The 20,298-nt window shown below is 41.4% G+C and overlaps 1 protein-coding gene across 1 annotated transcript; it reads left to right on the top strand.

Annotated features, from left to right (window-relative positions):
- Positions 1 to 1,725: 1,725 nt before the first annotated feature.
- On the top strand, positions 1,726 to 20,298 carry LOC134641380 (TRPM8 channel-associated factor homolog). The gene is made up of 11 exons (XM_063493781.1): positions 1,726 to 2,372; positions 2,941 to 3,157; positions 9,974 to 10,265; positions 15,261 to 15,562; positions 15,901 to 16,075; positions 16,322 to 16,416; positions 16,951 to 17,164; positions 17,569 to 17,805; positions 19,011 to 19,228; positions 19,409 to 19,522; positions 19,816 to 20,298. The coding sequence occupies exons 1-11, from the start codon at positions 1,726 to 1,728 to the stop codon at positions 20,056 to 20,058; spliced, it is 2,754 nt and encodes a 917-aa protein (XP_063349851.1). The 3' UTR covers positions 20,059 to 20,298.

The following is a 20,298-nucleotide window of genomic DNA, read 5'->3' as shown; positions in this document are numbered from 1 at the left end:
TAGGACCATTCACTTCTCAGTGCAGGTTATTTTTTGTCCTGGCATACAGAATTAACCTGTGTACAGTAGATCTGCCTCATGCTTAGATTTACATGTTGCTCCGAGTCAGGAAATCTTAGTGCTTGAATAGCAAAAGATATAGTTTCTTAATTCTACTGTGCCAGTCAGAGTGTGGAGTGTTTGTTGCAGTTTGACACAACGCAGACTTAGACTCAGTTTACAATACACAAATGCTGCTTTCATTTCTGAAATGTGGTGGTTGCTGCACTGCAGGCAGCGCTGGAATTTGAAAACATCATGTCAATACACCCAGCTGGAGCAAATCCTCACTGAGGAAGTTTTAACCAGGACACACATGGTGTCGCAAACTTGTATGTTTGTGCTCAGCATTGCAACACCGTGAGTGTATGTGTGCAATCTCCAGAAAATAAAAAGGCTTGTGCAGAAGAGTGCTATAAGCAGGAAACTCAGTAGCTGGAAAGTGTATTATGGCCCTGAAGGTATGCCTGCAGGTGAGAGCGTATACCACAGAAAAGATGCCTGTCTACAATGGGCCTGATATTTAGACATTTAGGGAAAGGCAAAGAATCTTAAGAGGCCTTGTAGCTGCAACAGTGGCATACTTTTTAATGGTTTCATAGTGAATTTACTCACTTGTGGGTGTATAAGCTCAGTTTTTGGCTGTTTCCCTGCTATGTCCTGATGCTACAGTCGAGACAGGGAAGTAAACCTGATGCAGAAATAGGAAAAAAAGGATCTTTTGTATTGCTTACTTTTTAGTTTGAGGCTAAATGCTCACCTGAAATGTGACTACTTATGTTCGTCATTCATTTGTTATGCAAAGTTTACATTTATGTAAAGCCTTATGATGATTAAGCCTAAGCTGTTTTTTTCTGCAAGCTGGGGACAGCTCTGTAAGGGACCACATCGAAGCTCATATGTAGTCTATAGTACAAATGTGTGTTTCTTTTAAGGAAAAAGATATTCGTGTTGTTGTGCTTGTTTTAGCTCCAGAATGTTCTCTGTTGTGCTGTTATCATTCACAGCAGTTAGCTTCATGCGACATGATAAGCAGGTTTTGCTTAATCCTCATTTAGGGTGTGTATTCACGCACAGTGAAACCCCAATAACATTCTGAGAAAGCTTATCCACTGCTGATATTTTCTATGAATGTGATGTTTTATTTAGCACTGGCCATTTGTTAGCCCATGGACTTGTGATCACAGTAAACCCTCCTCGTATTATTACAGCACCTGAAGTAGGCACTCCTCCTATTCCTGCTCTCATTTGTATCCTTTCTTCTGTCCTGTCAGGTGGAGCTCCTGCTGTTTCACCTGTTTCAAAGGCTGGTGCTCTACAGACTTCAGGTAAATAATAATAATTATGACAATTATGCTTTTGGATTGTGTTTTATTAAAATATAACCTTGTGAGCCCCGTGTCTTTGTGGTACAAAGTGGGGAAGAGCTGGGTTTGAGTCTTGGAACCAGCTGGAGATTGATGGTTTGTCTTTTATGTACTCATTTTCAGTAAGTGTAACACATTATCCATCAGTAGTATGTTTTAATCTCTTTCTGCTTTCTTTCCATGACCAACAGGTCAACTTGACATACATCTACATAAGAAGTTTAGAACCTCAGGGGCTAAGATAACTTCTGCTGATATCTTGCTCTCTGCCTTCTTCACCACCTTCTTCTTCATCTTGAAAGTACAGATCCTACAGGCCATGTCCGACCAGTCATTCCAAAACCAACATGAAGAGGCCTACGCCTCCCTGATGAGAGGCCTGAAGGAGCTGGATCTACAGGGATCCTATGTCCCCAGTGACTTGGTCCTGATTGGAGACCATGCCTTTCCTTTAGCAATGAACAGCCGAGGTCAGGTCCTGATGGCTGCCTCTCTGTACGGCAGTGGAAGGATTGTGGTCCTGGGTCATGAGGGCTACTTGACAGCCTTTCCTGCTCTGATAGAAAATGTTGTGACCTGGCTGAGAGGTGATGGATCTGATAACCTCTCAGTGGGGGTGCACACATATGCCAGTGGAGTTGCTGATAACCTCCAAAAATCCAGCTTCCAAGTAGAAGTTGTGGGAGCTTTCAGTGACAAGCTGGGAGTTGGTGTTTATGTGGCCGATGCCTACAGCGTGGGCTCAGACCCAACAGAGCTGGTGGCATTTCTGAAAGCTGGAGGAGGGGTGCTGATAGCTGGGCAGGCGTGGAGTTGGGCTGAAAATCACCCCAAAGAGAACACACTGCATGAGTTTGATGGGAATAAAGTGTCGGGAGTGGCAGGAATCTACTTTTCCAAGAACCGTGGTGAAGTGGAGAACCTGCCTGTCTACCCTCAGATCCCATCCTCCTGGATGTCTGTGGTGTGGGTGTCTGCTATAGCTCTTTTTTTTAATTACACAATAACAAAGATTTAAATTTTATCAAAAGTGAACAGCTTATTTGTCACTTATTTATTTCTGTTGCATGTTAAATATATTTTATTCTTTAACGTTCGCCAATTTCTAGAGTGTAAAAAATGAAAATGCAAACAAAGTTAAATTTTAAGTAAATTTCATGATTTTTAAAAATCGTATCAAACATCAGCGAGTTTTTTATATTATTTTTTCAATGTGAATGCATTCTTAGTTGTATAATAAATTCAAATTCAAATTTTTTAATTCAAATTTTTTAATAAGAACATATCATACATTTATATGAATTTAAAAAAATATTAAAAAATGAAATAGCTGTGAAATCAGCTGTTTTTGCTTTAATTGTTGGACTAAGAACCATACCATGTCATTGCACTGCCTCAAACGTCTCCCAAAGAATTACAAATAGAATCACAATGAATGGAAATGCATAAAATTATTCTGAAATCAATTCAATAGACTGTGTCTTTCCATCTTGACATGTATTTTCCCTTTTGTTCTTCGCCATTTCAAATACAGCTTAGGTAAGGATTTTGAGGATGACTTAGAGTTCTTACTCCAGGGAATTTCAGAGTTCGAGCTCCCAGAGGGGTCAACTTCTTCTGAGGTTCTAGTCCACGGCCCGCTAGCCTTTCCCATCGGTACCACAGATGATGGACGGGCATTCCTGGCAGGAGCCTACTATGGAAAGGGACGAGTCATTTTGATTTCACATGAAGGATTTCTGGGACTTGAGGTAAATTTGACACCATGTATTAGTCCTAAATTAGTTTTTTCATAAACATACAACAAGAATTTGCTGCTGTTGTATAGGAATGCACTATTTTATAGATAGCATGATTAAACCTAGTAAATATGATTCCCCAAAAGTTGATTCCATTCATCTGGATGTAGCATTTTCAGTGGGAGAAACGTTTCTCACTAATCCAAATGACTTCTTCAGTCTCACTTGGATTAGTGACGAAATGTTTCTCCCACTGAAAATGCTACATCCAGATGAACGGAATCAAATTTTGGGAATTTACTTACCTGGATGATTGAGCATGTGTCACGGGTGTAAGCTAAAAGGGAGCCCCTTCTATAACGGGGAGAGCAGCAGGGGGTGATCACGGAAACAGAAGACGTATTACCTGGTTAAAATAGTCAATAAAAAATAAATACACTTTATTTACAACACTAAAAAAAACACAAACAAACAAACAAAAAACCACTAAAAACACCCTGATCAGGGGAGAGAAAAATAAAAACATAAAACTCAGCACAATAAAAATATAACTGTGCTCAGACAACTAAGTCCCAAAGTTGTCAGTCACGCTCCACCACACTTCCCAGGTGTTGTGCCAAAAAGTGATTGTCTGCCAAAAACTGATTTCCGGTATTTGCCAAAAACTGATTGCTCGTATTTAAACTGCTATAAGTAACTTGTTGGGCTATAATATGTGAAACATATGTCAAATGCATCCGTTATGGATGACATAAAGTCATCTTGAGTCACAAACAACATTCGTGTAACAAGGTAGAAGGGTTTATTTATGCAGTTAAAGGCAGACAATCACTTTTTGGCACAGCACCCGGCCGTGAAGAATCCGCCAGTGGGAGCCGGGCCGACCGCGTCCTCTGTTGTCGCCTCGCTGCTCCGCTCGAGCTTGCGCTAGACACAGGAGTGCAGCTTCTCAATTTCCCGGTGTATTATATGAATCTTAACAGCGGTACTTACCCCGGGAGGGCAGAGCTCTGAACTCCGCCCCCCGCTGCTCCGCGTTCAAACGTACGGTCTAGTGATGGGATTTCCGGCTCTTTTTAGAGAACCGGTCTTTCAGCTCGACTCACTAAAAAGAGCCGGCTCTTTCGGCTCCTCAGGTTGTTTTGTTGCTTTAATTAATTTATTATTAACAATAATATAAAATTATGCACAAAAGGAATTACTAATGTAAAAATAAAAGTTATTTTATTTATAAATGTTTATATACAAATGTATGCGGTGGCCCCTAGAGACAAAACACGTACACGTAACTCCAAAAAGCACGTACAAACTCCAAAAAAACATTTCTAGCATTAACTGAACTTCCAAAACAGAGCTACCTAGATCACTTAAATTACACAGTTGAAAGCATATGTGTATTGTTTGTGTATTTACACACAAGCACTAATATATATTCAAATAATTAAAAAAAATATGTTCATTTACCTGTTACTACCAAATTCAAATTCAAATTCAAATTTTATTTGTCACACACACACAACCATACACAGTATGACATGGGGTGAAATGCTTGTAGCTGTGCAATGCCCGACCATTAAATGACAGTGGTTTTACAGTATTTACAATTTACAGGTTACTACAAAAATTTACAAATTAACTTAGAAATTTACAGTAAAAAATGTGCAAATAGCAGAAAGAGATTATAAATTATAGGAAGTGTGCATAAAGAAAACCAGAGTGCGTGTGGTGATGTGATGTGTGTGAGAGTCCAGTCTTATAGTGATGTGTGTGGGAGAAACCAGTCCTACACCTGGTTCAGGGCCCGAATAGCCTGGGGGAAGAAGCTCCTCCTCATTCTCTCTGTTTTGGCCTTAAGGGAGTGGAAGTACTTCCCAGACCTCAACAGTGAGAAGAGTCCATTGTTGGGATGGGAGAGGTCCATCATAATCTTCCTAGCTTTGGTCTTGCACCGCTTGGTGTAGATGGACAGCAGGTCAGGGAGCTCTGATTGAATGATGCGTTCGGCCGAGCGCACCACTCTTTGCAGATCTCGTCTGTCATGCTTGGTGCTGTTACCAAACCAGGTGTAGATGTTTGCCGTCAGGACGCTCTCGATGGTGCAGGAGTAAAAGTTCTTGAGCGCCTTCAGTGGCAGATGGAAGTCTCTAAGTCTTCTGAGGAAGAAGAGACGCTGACGGGCTTTCTTAACCAGGGTGTTGATGTGACAGGACCATGACAGGTCCTGAGTGATGTGGACACCCAGGTATCGGAAACTGTCCACTCTCTCCACTGGCGTGCCACTGATGATGAGGGGCTTGTAATTCCTCGTCTGCTTTGTAGTGAAGTCCATGATCAGCTCCTTAGTCTTGCTGACGTTTAGGAGGAGGTTATTCTCCTGGCACCAGTTCTCCAGGTTCCTAATCTCCTCCAGGTAGGCCATCTCGATCTTGTCGGAGATCAGGCCCACAACAACAGTGTCGTCAGCAAACTTGACAATGGAGGTGGTGTCTGATGTGGCTACACAGTCATAAGTGTACAGTGAGTACAGCAGGGGGCTTAAAACACAGCCCTGAGGCACTCCAGTGCTGAGTGAGATGGAGGGGGAGATTTGTTTTCCCACCCTCACTGATTGGGGTCTGTCTGTGAGGAAGTTGAGGATCCACTGACACAGTGATGAGCTGAGTCCTAGATCCGTCAACTTGGTGAAAAGCTTAGAGGGAATTATTGTGTTGAATGCTGAACTGTAGTCCACGAACAGCATCCTAACATAATTCCCTCTGCCAGTGTCCAGGTGACTCAGGGATGTGTGGAGCAGTTGAGATATGGCATCGTCTGTGGAACGATTAGTCCGGTAAGCAAACTGAAGTGAGTCGATGGTAGCAGGAAGTGATGAAGTGATGTGATCTCCCATCAGTCTTTCAAAACACTTCATCACAATTGAAGACAGTGCTACTGGACGGTAGTCATTGTGGCAAGCGGGCTGTTGTTTCTTTGGAACAGGAACAATAATGGACTGTTTGAAGCACGTGGGAACCACTGCTTGGGCCAGGGAGAGGTTGAAGATCTCCGTGAACACCGGTGCTAGCTGGTCAGCGCAGGCTCTCAGGACCCGGCCAGGGATTGCATCTGGTCCTGCTGCCTTCCTGGTGTTCACCCTCCTGAAGGTGTTCCTCACGGCATGCTCTGTGATGATGAATGCATTGTCTTCACTGGTGCACTCTGACCGCGCTGCGCACGTTGTAAGACGCAGCCTTGTATAGGTCCATATTACCGGAGATGAGTCCTTCATTGTAGGCAGCGGTGCGTCATCTCAGAGCGTCGCGGATGTTTTTATCCACCCACAGCTTCTGGTTGGGAAACGTTCGGATGATAGTTCTTTCTGCTGTGTCGTCCGCTAGTTTCCCGATAAATCCCACAACCGCTTCCGTAAACATGTTGATGTCATCAGAGCTGCGCTGAAACATGTCCCAGTCCCATGTCCCGCGCACTGACAGAGGCGAGGCTGCCGGACACTGGCGCCACCGGGCCCTCTGACCACCACCAGTAGGCAACGGGTGAAGTGTCTTGCCCAAGGACACAACAACCAAGACTATCCAAGCCGGGGCTCGAACCGGCAACCTTCAGATTACAAGGCGAACTCCCAACTCTTGAGCCACGATCGCCAAGATGGCGGCATGGTCCGATTTTCCAAATGCCGTAACATGTTGTTGTATGTAACAGTTCTTGAACGGGGTGTAGCAGTGGTCTAATTTCCTAGTGCCCCGGGTGGGGCAGTTTGATGTGCTGGTGAAGGTTGTGAAATGTCCGTTTGAGATTTACTCTGTTAAAATCTCCCATAACAATGAGTGCGGCATCTTGGTGAAGTGTTTGTTGATGTGTGAGAGCCTCATGTAGCTCACATAAGGCAGTGTCCGAGTCCGCGTGAGGCGGAATGTAAACAGTGCAGGCAATGACTGCAGTGAATTCCCGAGGGAGATAGAAAGGGCGACATTTAACGATCAAAAGTTCCAGATTGGGCGAGCAAGAGCGTGTAAGTGGGGAGATGTTTGTGCTGTCGCACCATCTGTTGTTCACCATCAAACACACTCCACCACCTCTTTTCTTCCCCGACTCCATTGTCCTGTCCATGCGGTAAACCGAAAAGAACCCTGCACGGCGTGGTCTGGTATCACTGGGTTCAGCCAAGTCTCGGTGAAGCAGAGGAGGTTGCAGTCCCGAATGTCTCTCTGGAACTTGATTCTGGCTCTGAGGTCATCAAGCTTGTTCTCGATGGATTGAACATTGGCTAGCAGGATACTGGGCATGGGTGCGCGGTGTGCGCGAGCCCGTAGCCTGTTCCTGATGCCGGCTCGTTTCCCTCGGGGCCGTCGCTTAGGGTTGCGTCCTTTGTTCTCTCTCAGGATCTCCTTTGGCCTACTGTAGCGAATTTGTGTGTTTTGCATGATGCCCATTCAAGATTATGGCAGATATAGCAAAAAGTGACGAAAAACCGCAAAAAGTGGAAAAGTTGGGGCAGAGCATCCAGCACGGCAGCCGACCTCACCGGCGCCATGATCCATGTGATCATACCACACACCAAATCCAGTCGTTTGTACTTGCTGGCTTGTGTAGCCACTAGGTAACAAAAGCTCAAGACTGTGCCTAGCATTCTGGAGCACTTCTGTTGTCTTTTGTACGTGCTTCGGAGTTTGTACGTGCTTCGGAGTTTGTACGTGCTTCGGAGTTTGTACGTGCTTCGTCTCTAGGGGCCACCGTAAATATACTTTTATTTATTCACTCCACATAAAATGTAATAAATAAATCATATAATACAAAAAACAACTATTCACATTTCAACTTTTAACTATTTAAATTTTCAGCTTTTTCCTTTTAAATAAATTTAAAGTGAAACAACACAAAACACTGCAAACCACAACACAATTAAATATAAATTAAAATATGAAAACCAAAAGAACATGAATATTCTCTGTCATATGGGCCTACATGAATAAACTTTCTGAATCCTTTATCATCTGCAACTGAAAATAGTTTATGATTACTATACCTTTCTAATGTGATGTTGTCTCTGGCTCTCTTTCTCCCTCTCTCCCTCCTGCTCTCGCGTGCGGAGTGAAGCGGAAAAAAGTGCGAGAGAGAGGATGAGAGAAAGAAAAAAACAAACAAACCAAAAAACCCCTCCAAAACACGGCTCGCGATAAGGAGCCGGCTCGCGTCGTTCACGTCAAAGATCCGGCTCTAAGAGCCATTTCGTTCGCGCCCGACACATCACTAGTACGGTCGGCGTTTCGTCAAGCGCCCACTGTCAGCTGCGGTTTCCCACTGAGAGTACCCTCCACCGCTCTCAGCTCACTGGGCCAGATTTCTAATATGGCGCGTCCTTATTGCTAACCCTCGGGCCTGCTTGGCTCGCCGTTCTGTTCAGCTCTCCACTAACTTCTCTCTGTCCCCTGTCATTACTAGTGATGTGCGGATCGATACTGAAATATCGATTCCTCCGATACCAGTCATCTGAGCGTAAATGGAGTTATGTGCGGACGTATTTTACATCCATAAACAGTCGAGACGTGGTTTGCGATACATATGGCAAGACAGTGAGGTGTTGTGGCAACACCACTAACCTTGTCAAGCACCTCAGAGTAAATCATATCACACAATATGACGAGCGTATGTTGTGGCGAAATGAAGAGGAGGAGTGGACAGGAACAGGTGCTGCTAGGGCATGGCAGACGTCTCTCACGGAGACCTTTAGTGCTGCAGGCAGGCAAGGTGTTCAAATAAAGCACAACTTCAGTTTTTTTTTATTTCTGTATGATGAATTCTGCATTATTAAGTGATTAGAACAAGTAATCTGATGTCCTGTAATTATTATGACGCTATAATTTGAAATGCAATAAAAGATACAAGAAATAAAATAAGTTTTTGTAAAAAGTATCGGTATCGGATCAGTACCGTTGATACCACCCTGAATTTTACTTGGTATCGGATAGGAAAGGAAATCAGTGGTATCACACATCACTAGTCATTACAACGTCCCTCTCGCTGCCCTTCAGGTGTCTCTAATCAAGCATCAAGTGGAGGAAGGCGGAAGGGAGGGGCTTCTCCCCAAACACAAACAATATACACAATAACATGCAACACTACAACATGCCCTAACAAAAATAAACACTGACACAGCAACACATGCAAAGGAAAAAAATTAAAAGAAGGAACATCTCCCATCCCCCGGATGACACATGCATCAAAAAGTAAATATGATTCCTTATAACATTTATTTTGTTGTAAAATACATTTGTTTAGCATTTAGCATTTTGCATTTTGCATTGCAGTCGAGCCATCATTCATGATGTGATATAACCCTATCGCCAGAGTTAACCCTAGTTTTTGAAAGTAAAAATAAAATTACATTTAAAAATGTAAATATTGTTGACCTTTAAGTAAAATATTTTAAAAATACTTCAAAAAACTTCACATATGCTGATATGGTTAGGAGTCAATAGTAAGTAGTTATAAATGCTTAAAAGGAACCCCGACTATTATAACAAGTTACTCTAAATATGTTACAAATTATCTCCACTACATAAAAACATACTTGAGAATAACTAGAATTTTTGTTATTCATTAAATCTTTGTTGATTGAAACTATTTTGGAGCCGTGGGAGTGGCCATGTTTTTTTGCACACAATGCATTCTGGGAAGATGACATGTATTGGTTGTCGGCAGTATAGGCGCTTTCGTTCAACTAACCTGTAAATAACAAGGGCGGCCTACTAGTAAATCGGTTTTATATAAGATGTGCTTAAAAGGAAAACACATGACTGTATTCTTACTGCTTTTCTTCCTTCATTTTAGAGCATGGCTTCAATTTGGAAAAATGCTGTTCACTGGTTGGATGAAGGCCGCAGAGGGGTTGTTGGTGTAATGATGGAGCCTGCACTCAAAGTTCTCAGCAAGTCAGGGCTGAAGTGTGAGCAGACAAACTTCAGGGAAGACCTCAGCGTGTTTGTGTGTACAGCGTATATCAACGAGAATTTGGAGGAAATCAAACATTTTGTGGCAGAGGGAGGAGGCCTGCTGATTGGAGGACATGCCTGGTGGTGGGCTTATACAAATCCTGGGAAAAATGTGCTAACTGAATTCTCAGGTATGATAATGCACCACAAGAGTCTAAGCACATAAAGTTGTGGATCTTGTTGATCCCAGATAATATGACTTATACCTTCTGGGCTTTAATTAGCATCCTTCAGACTAAGGAGAGTGTATTGGTCGTAGGCTGTTGGAAAAAACGACAGTAAATTAATTTGCAGTGCAAAACAGTTCCAATAAATGTTATCTCCTTAGCAGTGACTTCCTAGCTCCTGGTGCAGTGAATCCGTTTCCATCATCTTTCTCCAAAGCTCCTATAGCAATATTTACCTAAACACACTTGTATACCTCCACACAAATGGCTAATTGTTGCATCTTCAAAAAATAAAAATGAAATAACTGAGCCTCACACAGGAATATCGTTGCAACTTGTTTACTGAACCTTCTTTTTAGTACATGTCAGAACATCAGTGTCCATTCACTGCCTCCTACAGGACACTCTCTTCTTCCACCTTCTTACAAACATTAATGTGACACAGAACCGATACTGCCTTTCCTGGCATTACCATTGTACAACACACTCATTCTATCTGTTTCTTCAGATGAATAACAGGAACTTAGGATGGATGTATCTATGAATAATAACTGTTATGCATACCAATATTTTTATATAAAAACTAATTTCTTTCGATACCACACTAACCTTAACCCTTAGTCCCGGAAAAACTTAATGGTACTAAGTGTTGCTGTCACTGAAGAGTGTAGTAATTTTGGTGTAATAATTAGTGGATTTTAGAAAAATGATATGCTTCCCCGTTTCAGGTGATGATGCTTTGGTCTGTACTCAGGGATGTGATAGATTTCTTTTTTTGGATGGTGAGGTTAGACAGAGGCCCTAAAGAGTTAGACTTAAGAGAAACCTTAATCTTGATTTGCTCTGCTTCACGTTGCGTTAGTTTATTAATCATTTTTACTGTCTCCGTGGCTGTAATCAGCAGCTATTTCAGAACCTATAACAAATTTGAGCAGTTTGGCTAGTATTAAACCCGATTCTTTGATCCCCATGATAGAACAGAGAAAACCCGACTCAGGAGTGGTCAAAACATTTATATTTCTTTATTCAATCATCTTCCGGAAGAAAGAGCCCTGCACAGCCCAAAGCCAGTTGCAGAATCTCTAACATTAGAAGTTAACAATGTGTCTCATATAGGTGTTATTTTGGTCCTTCACACGTCACACATAGTTTCGATATAAACAAGTCCTTGTATGTTACTAGTTCCACTTTTCTGTCTGGTTTCCTGTATTTATTAATATACTTCTGCAGCTCTACCCTAGACTTCCTGTTTTTTCAGTCTGGCTAAGCACTTGGTTTATGAGTCAAAAATGGCCTTGCTTTACAAGCCTTTATTATTAAAATACATAAAACAATATAATCAGAAAATAAGCACTAAGAATATATATTTGTTTCGTAACAGTCCCCCTTTTTAACTAATTTTATTAGTTAACCTCATTAACTGACTCCCTCAATAACTACTGTGAACTAAAAACAGATAGAACTAGCTTTTTCTGGTAAAAGGTCCTACATTATTTTTGTCAGTCTTTGGAAACAGCCTCTATAGAGTTAACCCGTTTCCTCTTTTAAAAATTTACTCCTGGTTTCTTCGCCCCCTTTAACGGGTAGCGCATATCCGGCCTGAACACTGTTTGGGCAATTTACATAACATAGAAATCCTACAAACTATTACTAAAGTCCCTCTCATTACTCTTCATTACTTTTATGCTCACATTATAACCTCTGTCTAACGAGCCTTTGATCTTCTTTGCAATCTAAACAACTACTCTTCTGATAGGTTTCTTTGTGCTCTGTGCTTCTTTTGGGTCACATCCATGTCCCTCTCTCTTGGCCTGATCCGTTCGGTCTGATCCTTCCTGGATTCTCGCCAACCCCTTCGTAGTTTTACTGTGGTTCTGGAATCTGCTCCTTCTTCTGTAAAGGACAGAAAACGAAAACACCTCTCTCTGCTACGCCTCAATAATCTAATATGTTCATCGATTCTTCTCTAAATTATCCTAAGTTAGTTCAAACTATCATGTTCTGGGCTCTATCATTTATATGTACTTAATCTCAGCATTATTTGTCTGTGTAAACGACACTTTTGACAACCTTTAACACACTTAAAGAGCGGCTTTCACCGTCTTCCCTCCAAGTGTTTCCTGTTGCTCGCTCTCTTTACCCTTATCTGATCATGACCATCCTGAGCACATCCTGTACCAAAAAACTGTTGCTATGCAAGTGCAAAAGTTTCCAAGCAAAATGTGTCTTAACTCTGACCTAGAAATCAATCTACATCTTATCTGTCTCTGCAAGCATTTTTGCATTGAACTTTTACTGCACTCTGTCACTTTTCACAATAGATCATCTCTTTATGAGCACTTTTTCAGTATGTGTAAGAAAATGATTACAACCGCTTATTCTACTAAAAGAGACCAAAGAGAAAACAAACATTTTCAATCAATTAAGCGTAAGCATAAAAGCAATTACGTAGCTAAATTATCAAACCCCCAGAAAGTCATAAAATGATCATAAAACACCTTATTTCAAATTAAACCCACCCCCTTTTGACACATCTTATGTGTCGAAGAATGAAATACAATTGATTAGAGAGAGCAACCTGAAAATGCTTCACCACATCTTAGGAAATTGAAAGAAAAAGGTTAATCATATTATTTCTCAGAACCCCTCAGCAATTCTCCTCTCGAGTATATTTGCTCCGGGCCTGCAAACCTGTGTTTAAGGAATAAAATCAGTTTAAGTATCATGTTAAATCATTTGAACTCCTGGCTCCACCCAGAGCCTGTGTGTGTTAACATGAACTTCACATTTGGAACTCAGTTTCCCCCACTGTGATCCAATCTGTGCTATAAGAAACAAAACTTAAAACAGAACAGTTGTCAGTCATGTGCTTCATACAAAATTTTCATACCTTTTTAATTTCACATCGATCCTCTGAGTGTCATGGGACTTCTTTTAATTTTGACTTTATCAGAGCTAACCAAAATAGATTTGCTTTCTTTACTTTGCTCCTGTCTCCCTGCAGTACCAGCCAGTATCACATACCCTTACCGATCGTGCTCTTTTTAATAAGTTACTGTTTTAAAGGGAAAAAACCTCGGTCCCTTGGACCAGTGTTTGTTATTCCATAACTGCATTTTGAATGTAATAAGCCTACCAATCCCCTATATAACTCATAACTATTGCTTTGTTTCCGGTTCTTCACCCATATATCCTCGCTACCTATAGTTGTGGTTTCTTCCTGTTCTTGTCTAGATGATCTACATATTTGTGTTTGCAGTGCCTAGAATTGCCAAGCGTACCATGAAAGTTGTACACTTGGCCATGAAAAAGGCCATGAAAGTTGTCTTTCATGGCCTTTAATGTGTTGCACCAACTTTACCTTGTCCATGAACTTTGAAACTTCTTCTAAGATAGCGGATGATAAGAATGTTTGAAATTTCTTCAGGGTCTGGTTCAAAGGTAACAATGACAGCTCAGTAAGATGTTTCCTTTACATGTATTTAGTCAGAATAACAAAAAATAGCTAAACAACAAAACACTGCACAAATATCCCAACAAAAGACAGCACAAACAGAACAAAAGACTAAATAGGTCCAAGCCTTTATAACAGTAATCCACCAAGAAAAAGAGAAAGAGGGGCTTCCAGGGTCTGAGAGGCACCAGAGGGTTATATTGAAGATACTTGTATGGTTTCACTAACAGTTAACTGGCCACACATATCCTGAAACTGATGTGTAAAAAATTTGTGTTTGATCTGGATCAAACCCTGATGCCAGCTGTTCTTACATTCTGTAAGAGCCAGTGTATAATCCTATCAGATCAAACTACAGAATGCATAACTAAAATAACTAATGAGAATTAAATATTTTCGATAGAACACAGACACCAGACATTAGATAAATGTAAGCGCAATAAGAAATGTACTTGAATAACAAATGTAAAGCACTTAAAACAGAGCAGAGCTCTTATTTTATTTACGTAAACAAGGACCTGAGGACTTGTATTAATGATTGTGGTAGCCCATAGCCCTTCTCCTAGTTTATAAAACACATATAAACTGGATGGTCAAACTCGAGCAATGTTTCCAGAAGTCCTGCAAGGCTAAAAAGCATATTCGTTGAATGACCACAATGAACTATGCAGTTTTCCTCTTGAAACTGACAGTTGGAGTCTTCTCTTCAAAGCTAAGAGCCCAAAGATTGTGATATTCCTATTACTGCAGCACACTTTCTGGTCCCTTTTTTGTTAAAATGACCACCAGCTTTATCTACAAATCTACAGTTAGGTCAATAGCTTGACAAATTATGTCACTTAAGCAATGAATTACTTTTAGGCCTCTAAAATTAGAACTTAAAAATGGCTGTAAATCCTAAACAATAGTTTTCTTAAACCCTGTGAATCAAAACTGAAAGTCTTCACTTCATTCACATTATGATTGTTTGATTTAAAGTCCAATGCAGTGGTGTACAGAAGTAAAGCTAGAAGAATCGTGTCTTTGTCCAACAAATTATGGACCTAACTGCCCACATAGCAAAATTGGTATGGCCTGGATCTGGCCCACGCAATGTGCTTACACATGGCCCATATACTGCAAAGAATGACGGCCCTTTGGTGGTCCAGATCCGGTTTGCCAGATGTGGCCCACACATGGGCCTGCACGAGGCCAGTTACAGACACACTGGTGGTCCTGTGCTTGCCCATGTGTGGGCTACCTCTGGTAAACCAGATCTGGGCCACCAAAGGGCCGTCATTCTTTGCGGTATGTGTGCCATGTGTAAGCACAATGTGTAGGCCAGATCCGGGCCATACCAATTTTGCTATGCGGGATACAGTGCTCTGATAGCATACAGTGATGATAAGATGTCATATCTTGCCCAGATAATCAACCTCCTGTAGTTTAATGGAAAATCAAAGTCATCAAACTTCCAACAATACACCAGAGAATATTAAGTCAGATTTTCTTTAATGTTTTTTCAGGGAACAAGATCCTGACCCAAATGGGATTGAGCCTGTTGCCAGCAACAATCGGAGGAGGATCATACAAAGCCCCTGTACCCAGCCAGGCTATTAAAGACAGCTACCACTTTCGCCACGTTCTAAGCCGCTTCGCTGCCCATGTGACTACAGGTGAAGAACTTAGCCAGCATGAGGAGAGATATCTGAAAAAGCTGGGCAGGGACTGCAATGTCTACTTGCAGATGAAAGCCCATGACTCCTCCCACTACAGACAAGTGTTGGCCACACTCACGGATATATTAATGACATCAGGCCTGCCAGAAGTAAGTGGAAAACATAATATGAACAAATTCCAACAGAATGAAACAGTACTGGTTGACTTGTCACAGCTATCAGTCGCCAATGACTGACAGCTGCCCAATCTATGAGTGTTTGGTTTTGGTAGGTTTTTTTTGGCTGCAGATGCTGTGATAATGTGCGAAAGATAATTTTTATAACATTCACCACTCATTTTCAAGGTTAGTGACACCTGCCCTGTAAAGAGTCCCAAAGACCAGCTGGTCTATTTATGTGTGTTTGGGTTTTGGAATTTTTTGAGTTGCAGATACTGTAATAATGTGTGAAATATAATTTTTAACAACTTTCATAACTCATTTTCAAGGTGAGTGACAGCTGCCCTGTGAACAGTCCCAAAGACCATCTCCTCCTTGCTCTGGGGACAGAGGTTTATAAGGTTTCCCCAGATCCTGATGCTCTCCTGCCCTACCTCATCAAGGACAACCCAATGATGCCTGTTGTCTATAACCACCGGATCAAGGTTGATGTTAATACAGCAGGTCAGATCTCACTACTGTGTTCAAATATGTGAACTGGATATAATTTTATTTTAGGTACAGTATGTGTAATTTTAATTGCACAGTAATGTTAAACATGATGCAGTAATGTATCTTACTTGATATTACAGAGCTTTAATCTGTTAACCTCACTGTAGAAAACTATGAAATAGAGTTTTAAAAATTCAGATTTCATACATGTAAATGTCAACTGTGATTTTTTTTTTTAAATAAAATTGTGTGTTTCAGATATGGAAGAGTGGATCAGTACAGGCCTCTACCTCTCTCCTGGTATGAAGACCTATATGTCCATACCACCTCAGATTGTCAACAAGGATTGGATGGTACTGCATATGAAATCAATTGATTTTTTGTTCAGTGGTAATGCTGCACCGTGATTGGATGCCTCCTGAAAGCCTCAGCTTATAGCTAATAGATATTGAAATCTCAGCCTTCAGTTTCTATCCATCTGTATCCAATGTGACAGCACCCACTGTTTTTAAAGCTTGAAGCCTCATCTTCAGTATTTTGGCCATAGTCATGTTGAGTCTTTTAAAGCCAAAAGTGACCATATTGGGATGAAGGAAAGTTAAGTTACCCAATTTAACAAGGTCACACAGACACAAAAATATATTTGCAAGGATAACTACATCAAAAATGTTCAAAAAAGAATTGGTAGAAAGATCAGATTTGGCAGTGAGATTCCTATCAGGCAATGCGGTCATGGTCCAAAAACTCATGTGTAAAAATAATCCCAATACATTTTTTATGAAGGGCTAAATATATAGTATAAAGCAACCACTTGAGAGACTGCAGTTTCTTGCATTTATTCAGTTAACTAACACATGCTAATAATGCATTTTCCTTTTCTTCTGCAGATTCAGATAGGGTGCCAAACTGATTCTCTGCACCACAATGAGGAGCTGAAGAGACCACCGACTGTCCATGAGCGATTTCCTGTCACCTCAGAGATGATACAGGTTTGGAACCTGTGGGGAGGACTCATCTACCTGGTGGCCCCACCCAAAACACAAGTGAAGGGGTTGTTGGTCACAGTGCAGATGGCTGTACCTGCTCCATATTATAAGTCTGGTAAGTCTGCAGTTGATTGGACTTTATTTTGTGTTTATGCAAGTGTGTATTCAAGTAACATTTTAACTATGAATTAGGTTTTCTTAACTGTTAATCAGATCTACTAATTGCATAATAATCATTCTGTACTTTATGATGTGTTTTTACATCTAACGGAGAAATATAATGTACTGTATAGAATGAACTTTGTAATTTATGTTATGAGCATTTGTTTTCTGTGAACCACTGTTATTAATGAAACCCCATCTGAAGTCTTTTTTTTGTTTTTGTAGATCTTGACGTGACACAAGTTTGTATCTAGTATGGGACATTTTAAGTTGGTGTTAGCTAACCCCTAAATCTGCTTTTATGTGTCATAGCCCAAAGCATTTTAATAGATCCACTCCTCTCTTTGTTCTTTTCAGGTGTAACAACTGCAGCTCAGTGGTCATTGCTGCGCACGGCTCCTTCACCCTGGGCAGAGTTGGAGTTTGAAAACATCATTCTCACCGTACCATCAGATGCTGTTCGGGATCTGGAGCGCCCGGATGAGCTAGCCACTCTGTGGGATGAAATGATGAGGGCCATTGCAGATCTGGCTGCCAAACCACACAAATTTCCCCGCAAGGAGCGCTTTGTGGCAGATGTGCAGATTTCTCAAAGCAAGTCCATTTGACCTCATGTTGTACAGTACAATAAAGGCTAAAAGGCCAGAAAAATGATTATTTAAAAAAAAAACCTTTAGGCCATGGTCTGGTGGTAGGTCCACTGGGAGAGAGAAGAGGGGAGTTAACAATACTGAACAGGGAAACATGTCACCATGGTAAGAGTGGATGGCAGTCTGACGGAGGGAGTGTTCTGGTTTACTGGGTGATTGAAAGAGTAGTTCATGGAGGGAGACGGTGGGTTTGTTGGCCTACAGGCTGTTGAGTTCTAGTAGGACAGACAGGTAGACAGACATGATGATTTGGCATATTTTCTTAATGAGAGGAGCTGAATCAGTGGAAGGAGTAAAGTGGCCGAGGTGAGTCCTTCATTCTTTCGCTTGGGATGGAGTCAATGGGAACAGAAAGGGAGAAGTGTTAATACAAGAGAGCTGAAAAAACATTAGGGAGTAGATTTACCTTGCTGACCCTGATAGAAAACAATTGATCCCAGCTCTGAACCAGGGTTCCACCTAGGAGGGTGGAGGAAAACCATTCCCACACCTGGACGGAATGGTGTGGGAAGAAAACATAGTAACCAACACAAATCAGTGTGGACCATGACTCAAGACTGCCAGTGACTTGATGGCATGAATCCACATTTTCTTCAGGGACCTGGTTGCTGATGTGATAAAAAAAATCATCTGCATCCCACGTCTACATGGAATACCTGGGTATGCCAGGTATTGTTCTGCCTCGCCTGCTGTGTTTATATATTTGAGACTGTTCCATTCACGTGGCGAATCTCTGCTGCATCCTCCCTGGTTCTATTAGCTTCCCATGCAGTTCCTTCTGTGAGTTTGGCCTGGAGTAGGTATCAAGGATAGCCTGCAAAACATAAGCCTCCTAGACTTGCCGGGCTTTAATTTAATATAATCCATGTAGGTGTGAATAGGAGGCAGCTGCTGTCCAGCCTATAGATGCTCTCCTGCAATGATCCACTTGGAAGCTCAGATGATCCCTCCTATTGCTTGTGGTGAAGACTAGTGGAGAGATAAGGCATCCTGCCATTATTCGTACTTCCAGTCATCAATATAATATTGTAATATACATAGTGTAATGATGCTTTTGTTTGGTTGTTTGTTCAGAGTGGGGCCAATTGCATATCTATTTTTTTGTCTATCAAAGCTGTAAAATCTTTTCATTGCTCTTTTTCTGTTCAGGCTGGATGCATGCAGGTTATCCTATCATGGCTCACAAAATGACAGCTCAGGAGCTGGTTGGTGTTAAAAAAGGTAGTCCTTTGTGGGGCCCCATCCATGAACTGGGACACAACCAACAGAGAGCTTGCTGGGAGTTCCCACCAAACACCACAGAGTGTACATGCAACCTGTGGTCAGTGTATGTGAATGAAGAGGTGCTCGGCGTCCACAGGGAGAAGGTGGAGTAAATCACATGTGCCCTTGAGACCAATGGCCACAAATGCTTATCTTATATTGTTACGCTTTTTATGACAATGAGCATCAACACAACTCTTCTGATCTAATTTGATGACAAACCACTTAACTTTGTTTAGAGTACAGTATTTTACAATGACATCATCCTATATTGTTTAATGCAGGCTGAAGATGCCATGACTGCAGCAAACCGACAAAGTCGAATAAATGACTATGTTGCTGGAGGCAGGACGCTTGAGAAGTGGAGCTTTTTTGTTGCTCTGGAAACATATATGCAGGTGGGTGAATTCTACTCTTTAGAGAAAGTGTGTTTGTCCACACTGTCTATAGCTCCATTTGATCCCATCACTCATCTACCAAGTTACCAGTGACCAACTTAGGGCTAGAGTTAGGTTTATGTTTCAGGAACTGTAAAATGATATCTTTTAAATCAATAATTAAGTCACTATCAAGAAAGTGTAGAGACAGAATTAAAACATTATCTTCACAGTCAGAAATAAGCCTGAAATGAACACTTTGTTGAACATAACATGATTGCCAGTTTATTTTGACTCTGTCTCCTCATCTGTAGCTCCAGGAAAGGTTTGGCTGGGATGCCTTTAAGAAGGTGTTTGCTGCGTATCACCACATGAGTGACTTCCCCGGTGACAACAAAGGAAAGATGAACCTGTACGTTGAGACTTTCTCCCAGACTGTGGGACTGGACCTGACTGGCTTCTTTAAGGCCTGGGGCTGGCCAATAGAAACAGCCACTGAGGAGAAGCTGTCCCAGCTGCTTCCCTGGAACGATCACCCCATGACCCAGTATGACTAAACTTCAGACCACTGCAGTGTGCAGAGAAATGGTTTCAACCAATATCTTAAGTTGAAGTGAATGATGGGCAACACGGTGAACTGATTTGGTGTTTGGTGTTCTGTTTTAACAACATTTATGAGAGTATCTGAATAGAAAAACAGAAATAATGTACTGAGAGTCCAGGTATTAAATTCAGCTTGAATTTTTCTTTTTTGGATTGTGATGTTCCTCTAGAGGGGAGGTACAGTATACTTTCAC

This window comes from Pelmatolapia mariae, linkage group LG14 (genome assembly GCF_036321145.2).
Source record: "Pelmatolapia mariae isolate MD_Pm_ZW linkage group LG14, Pm_UMD_F_2, whole genome shotgun sequence".
Classification (NCBI taxonomy): domain Eukaryota; kingdom Metazoa; phylum Chordata; class Actinopteri; order Cichliformes; family Cichlidae; genus Pelmatolapia; species Pelmatolapia mariae.
The sequence above is the reverse complement of the archived record's forward strand: the minus strand, read 5'-3'. Positions and strand labels throughout refer to the sequence as shown.

Bases quoted from the DNA above. Each gene is read 5' to 3' on its own strand.
- LOC134641380 (XM_063493781.1), top strand. From the start codon at position 1,726: ATGTCCGACCAGTCATTCCAAAACCAACATGAAGAGGCCTACGCCTCC. The intron at 3,158-9,973 runs GTAAATTTGACA...CCTTCATTTTAG, and splicing joins AAGGATTTCTGGGACTTGAG to AGCATGGCTTCAATTTGGAA. The intron at 19,523-19,815 runs GTGGGTGAATTC...CCTCATCTGTAG, and splicing joins CTCTGGAAACATATATGCAG to CTCCAGGAAAGGTTTGGCTG.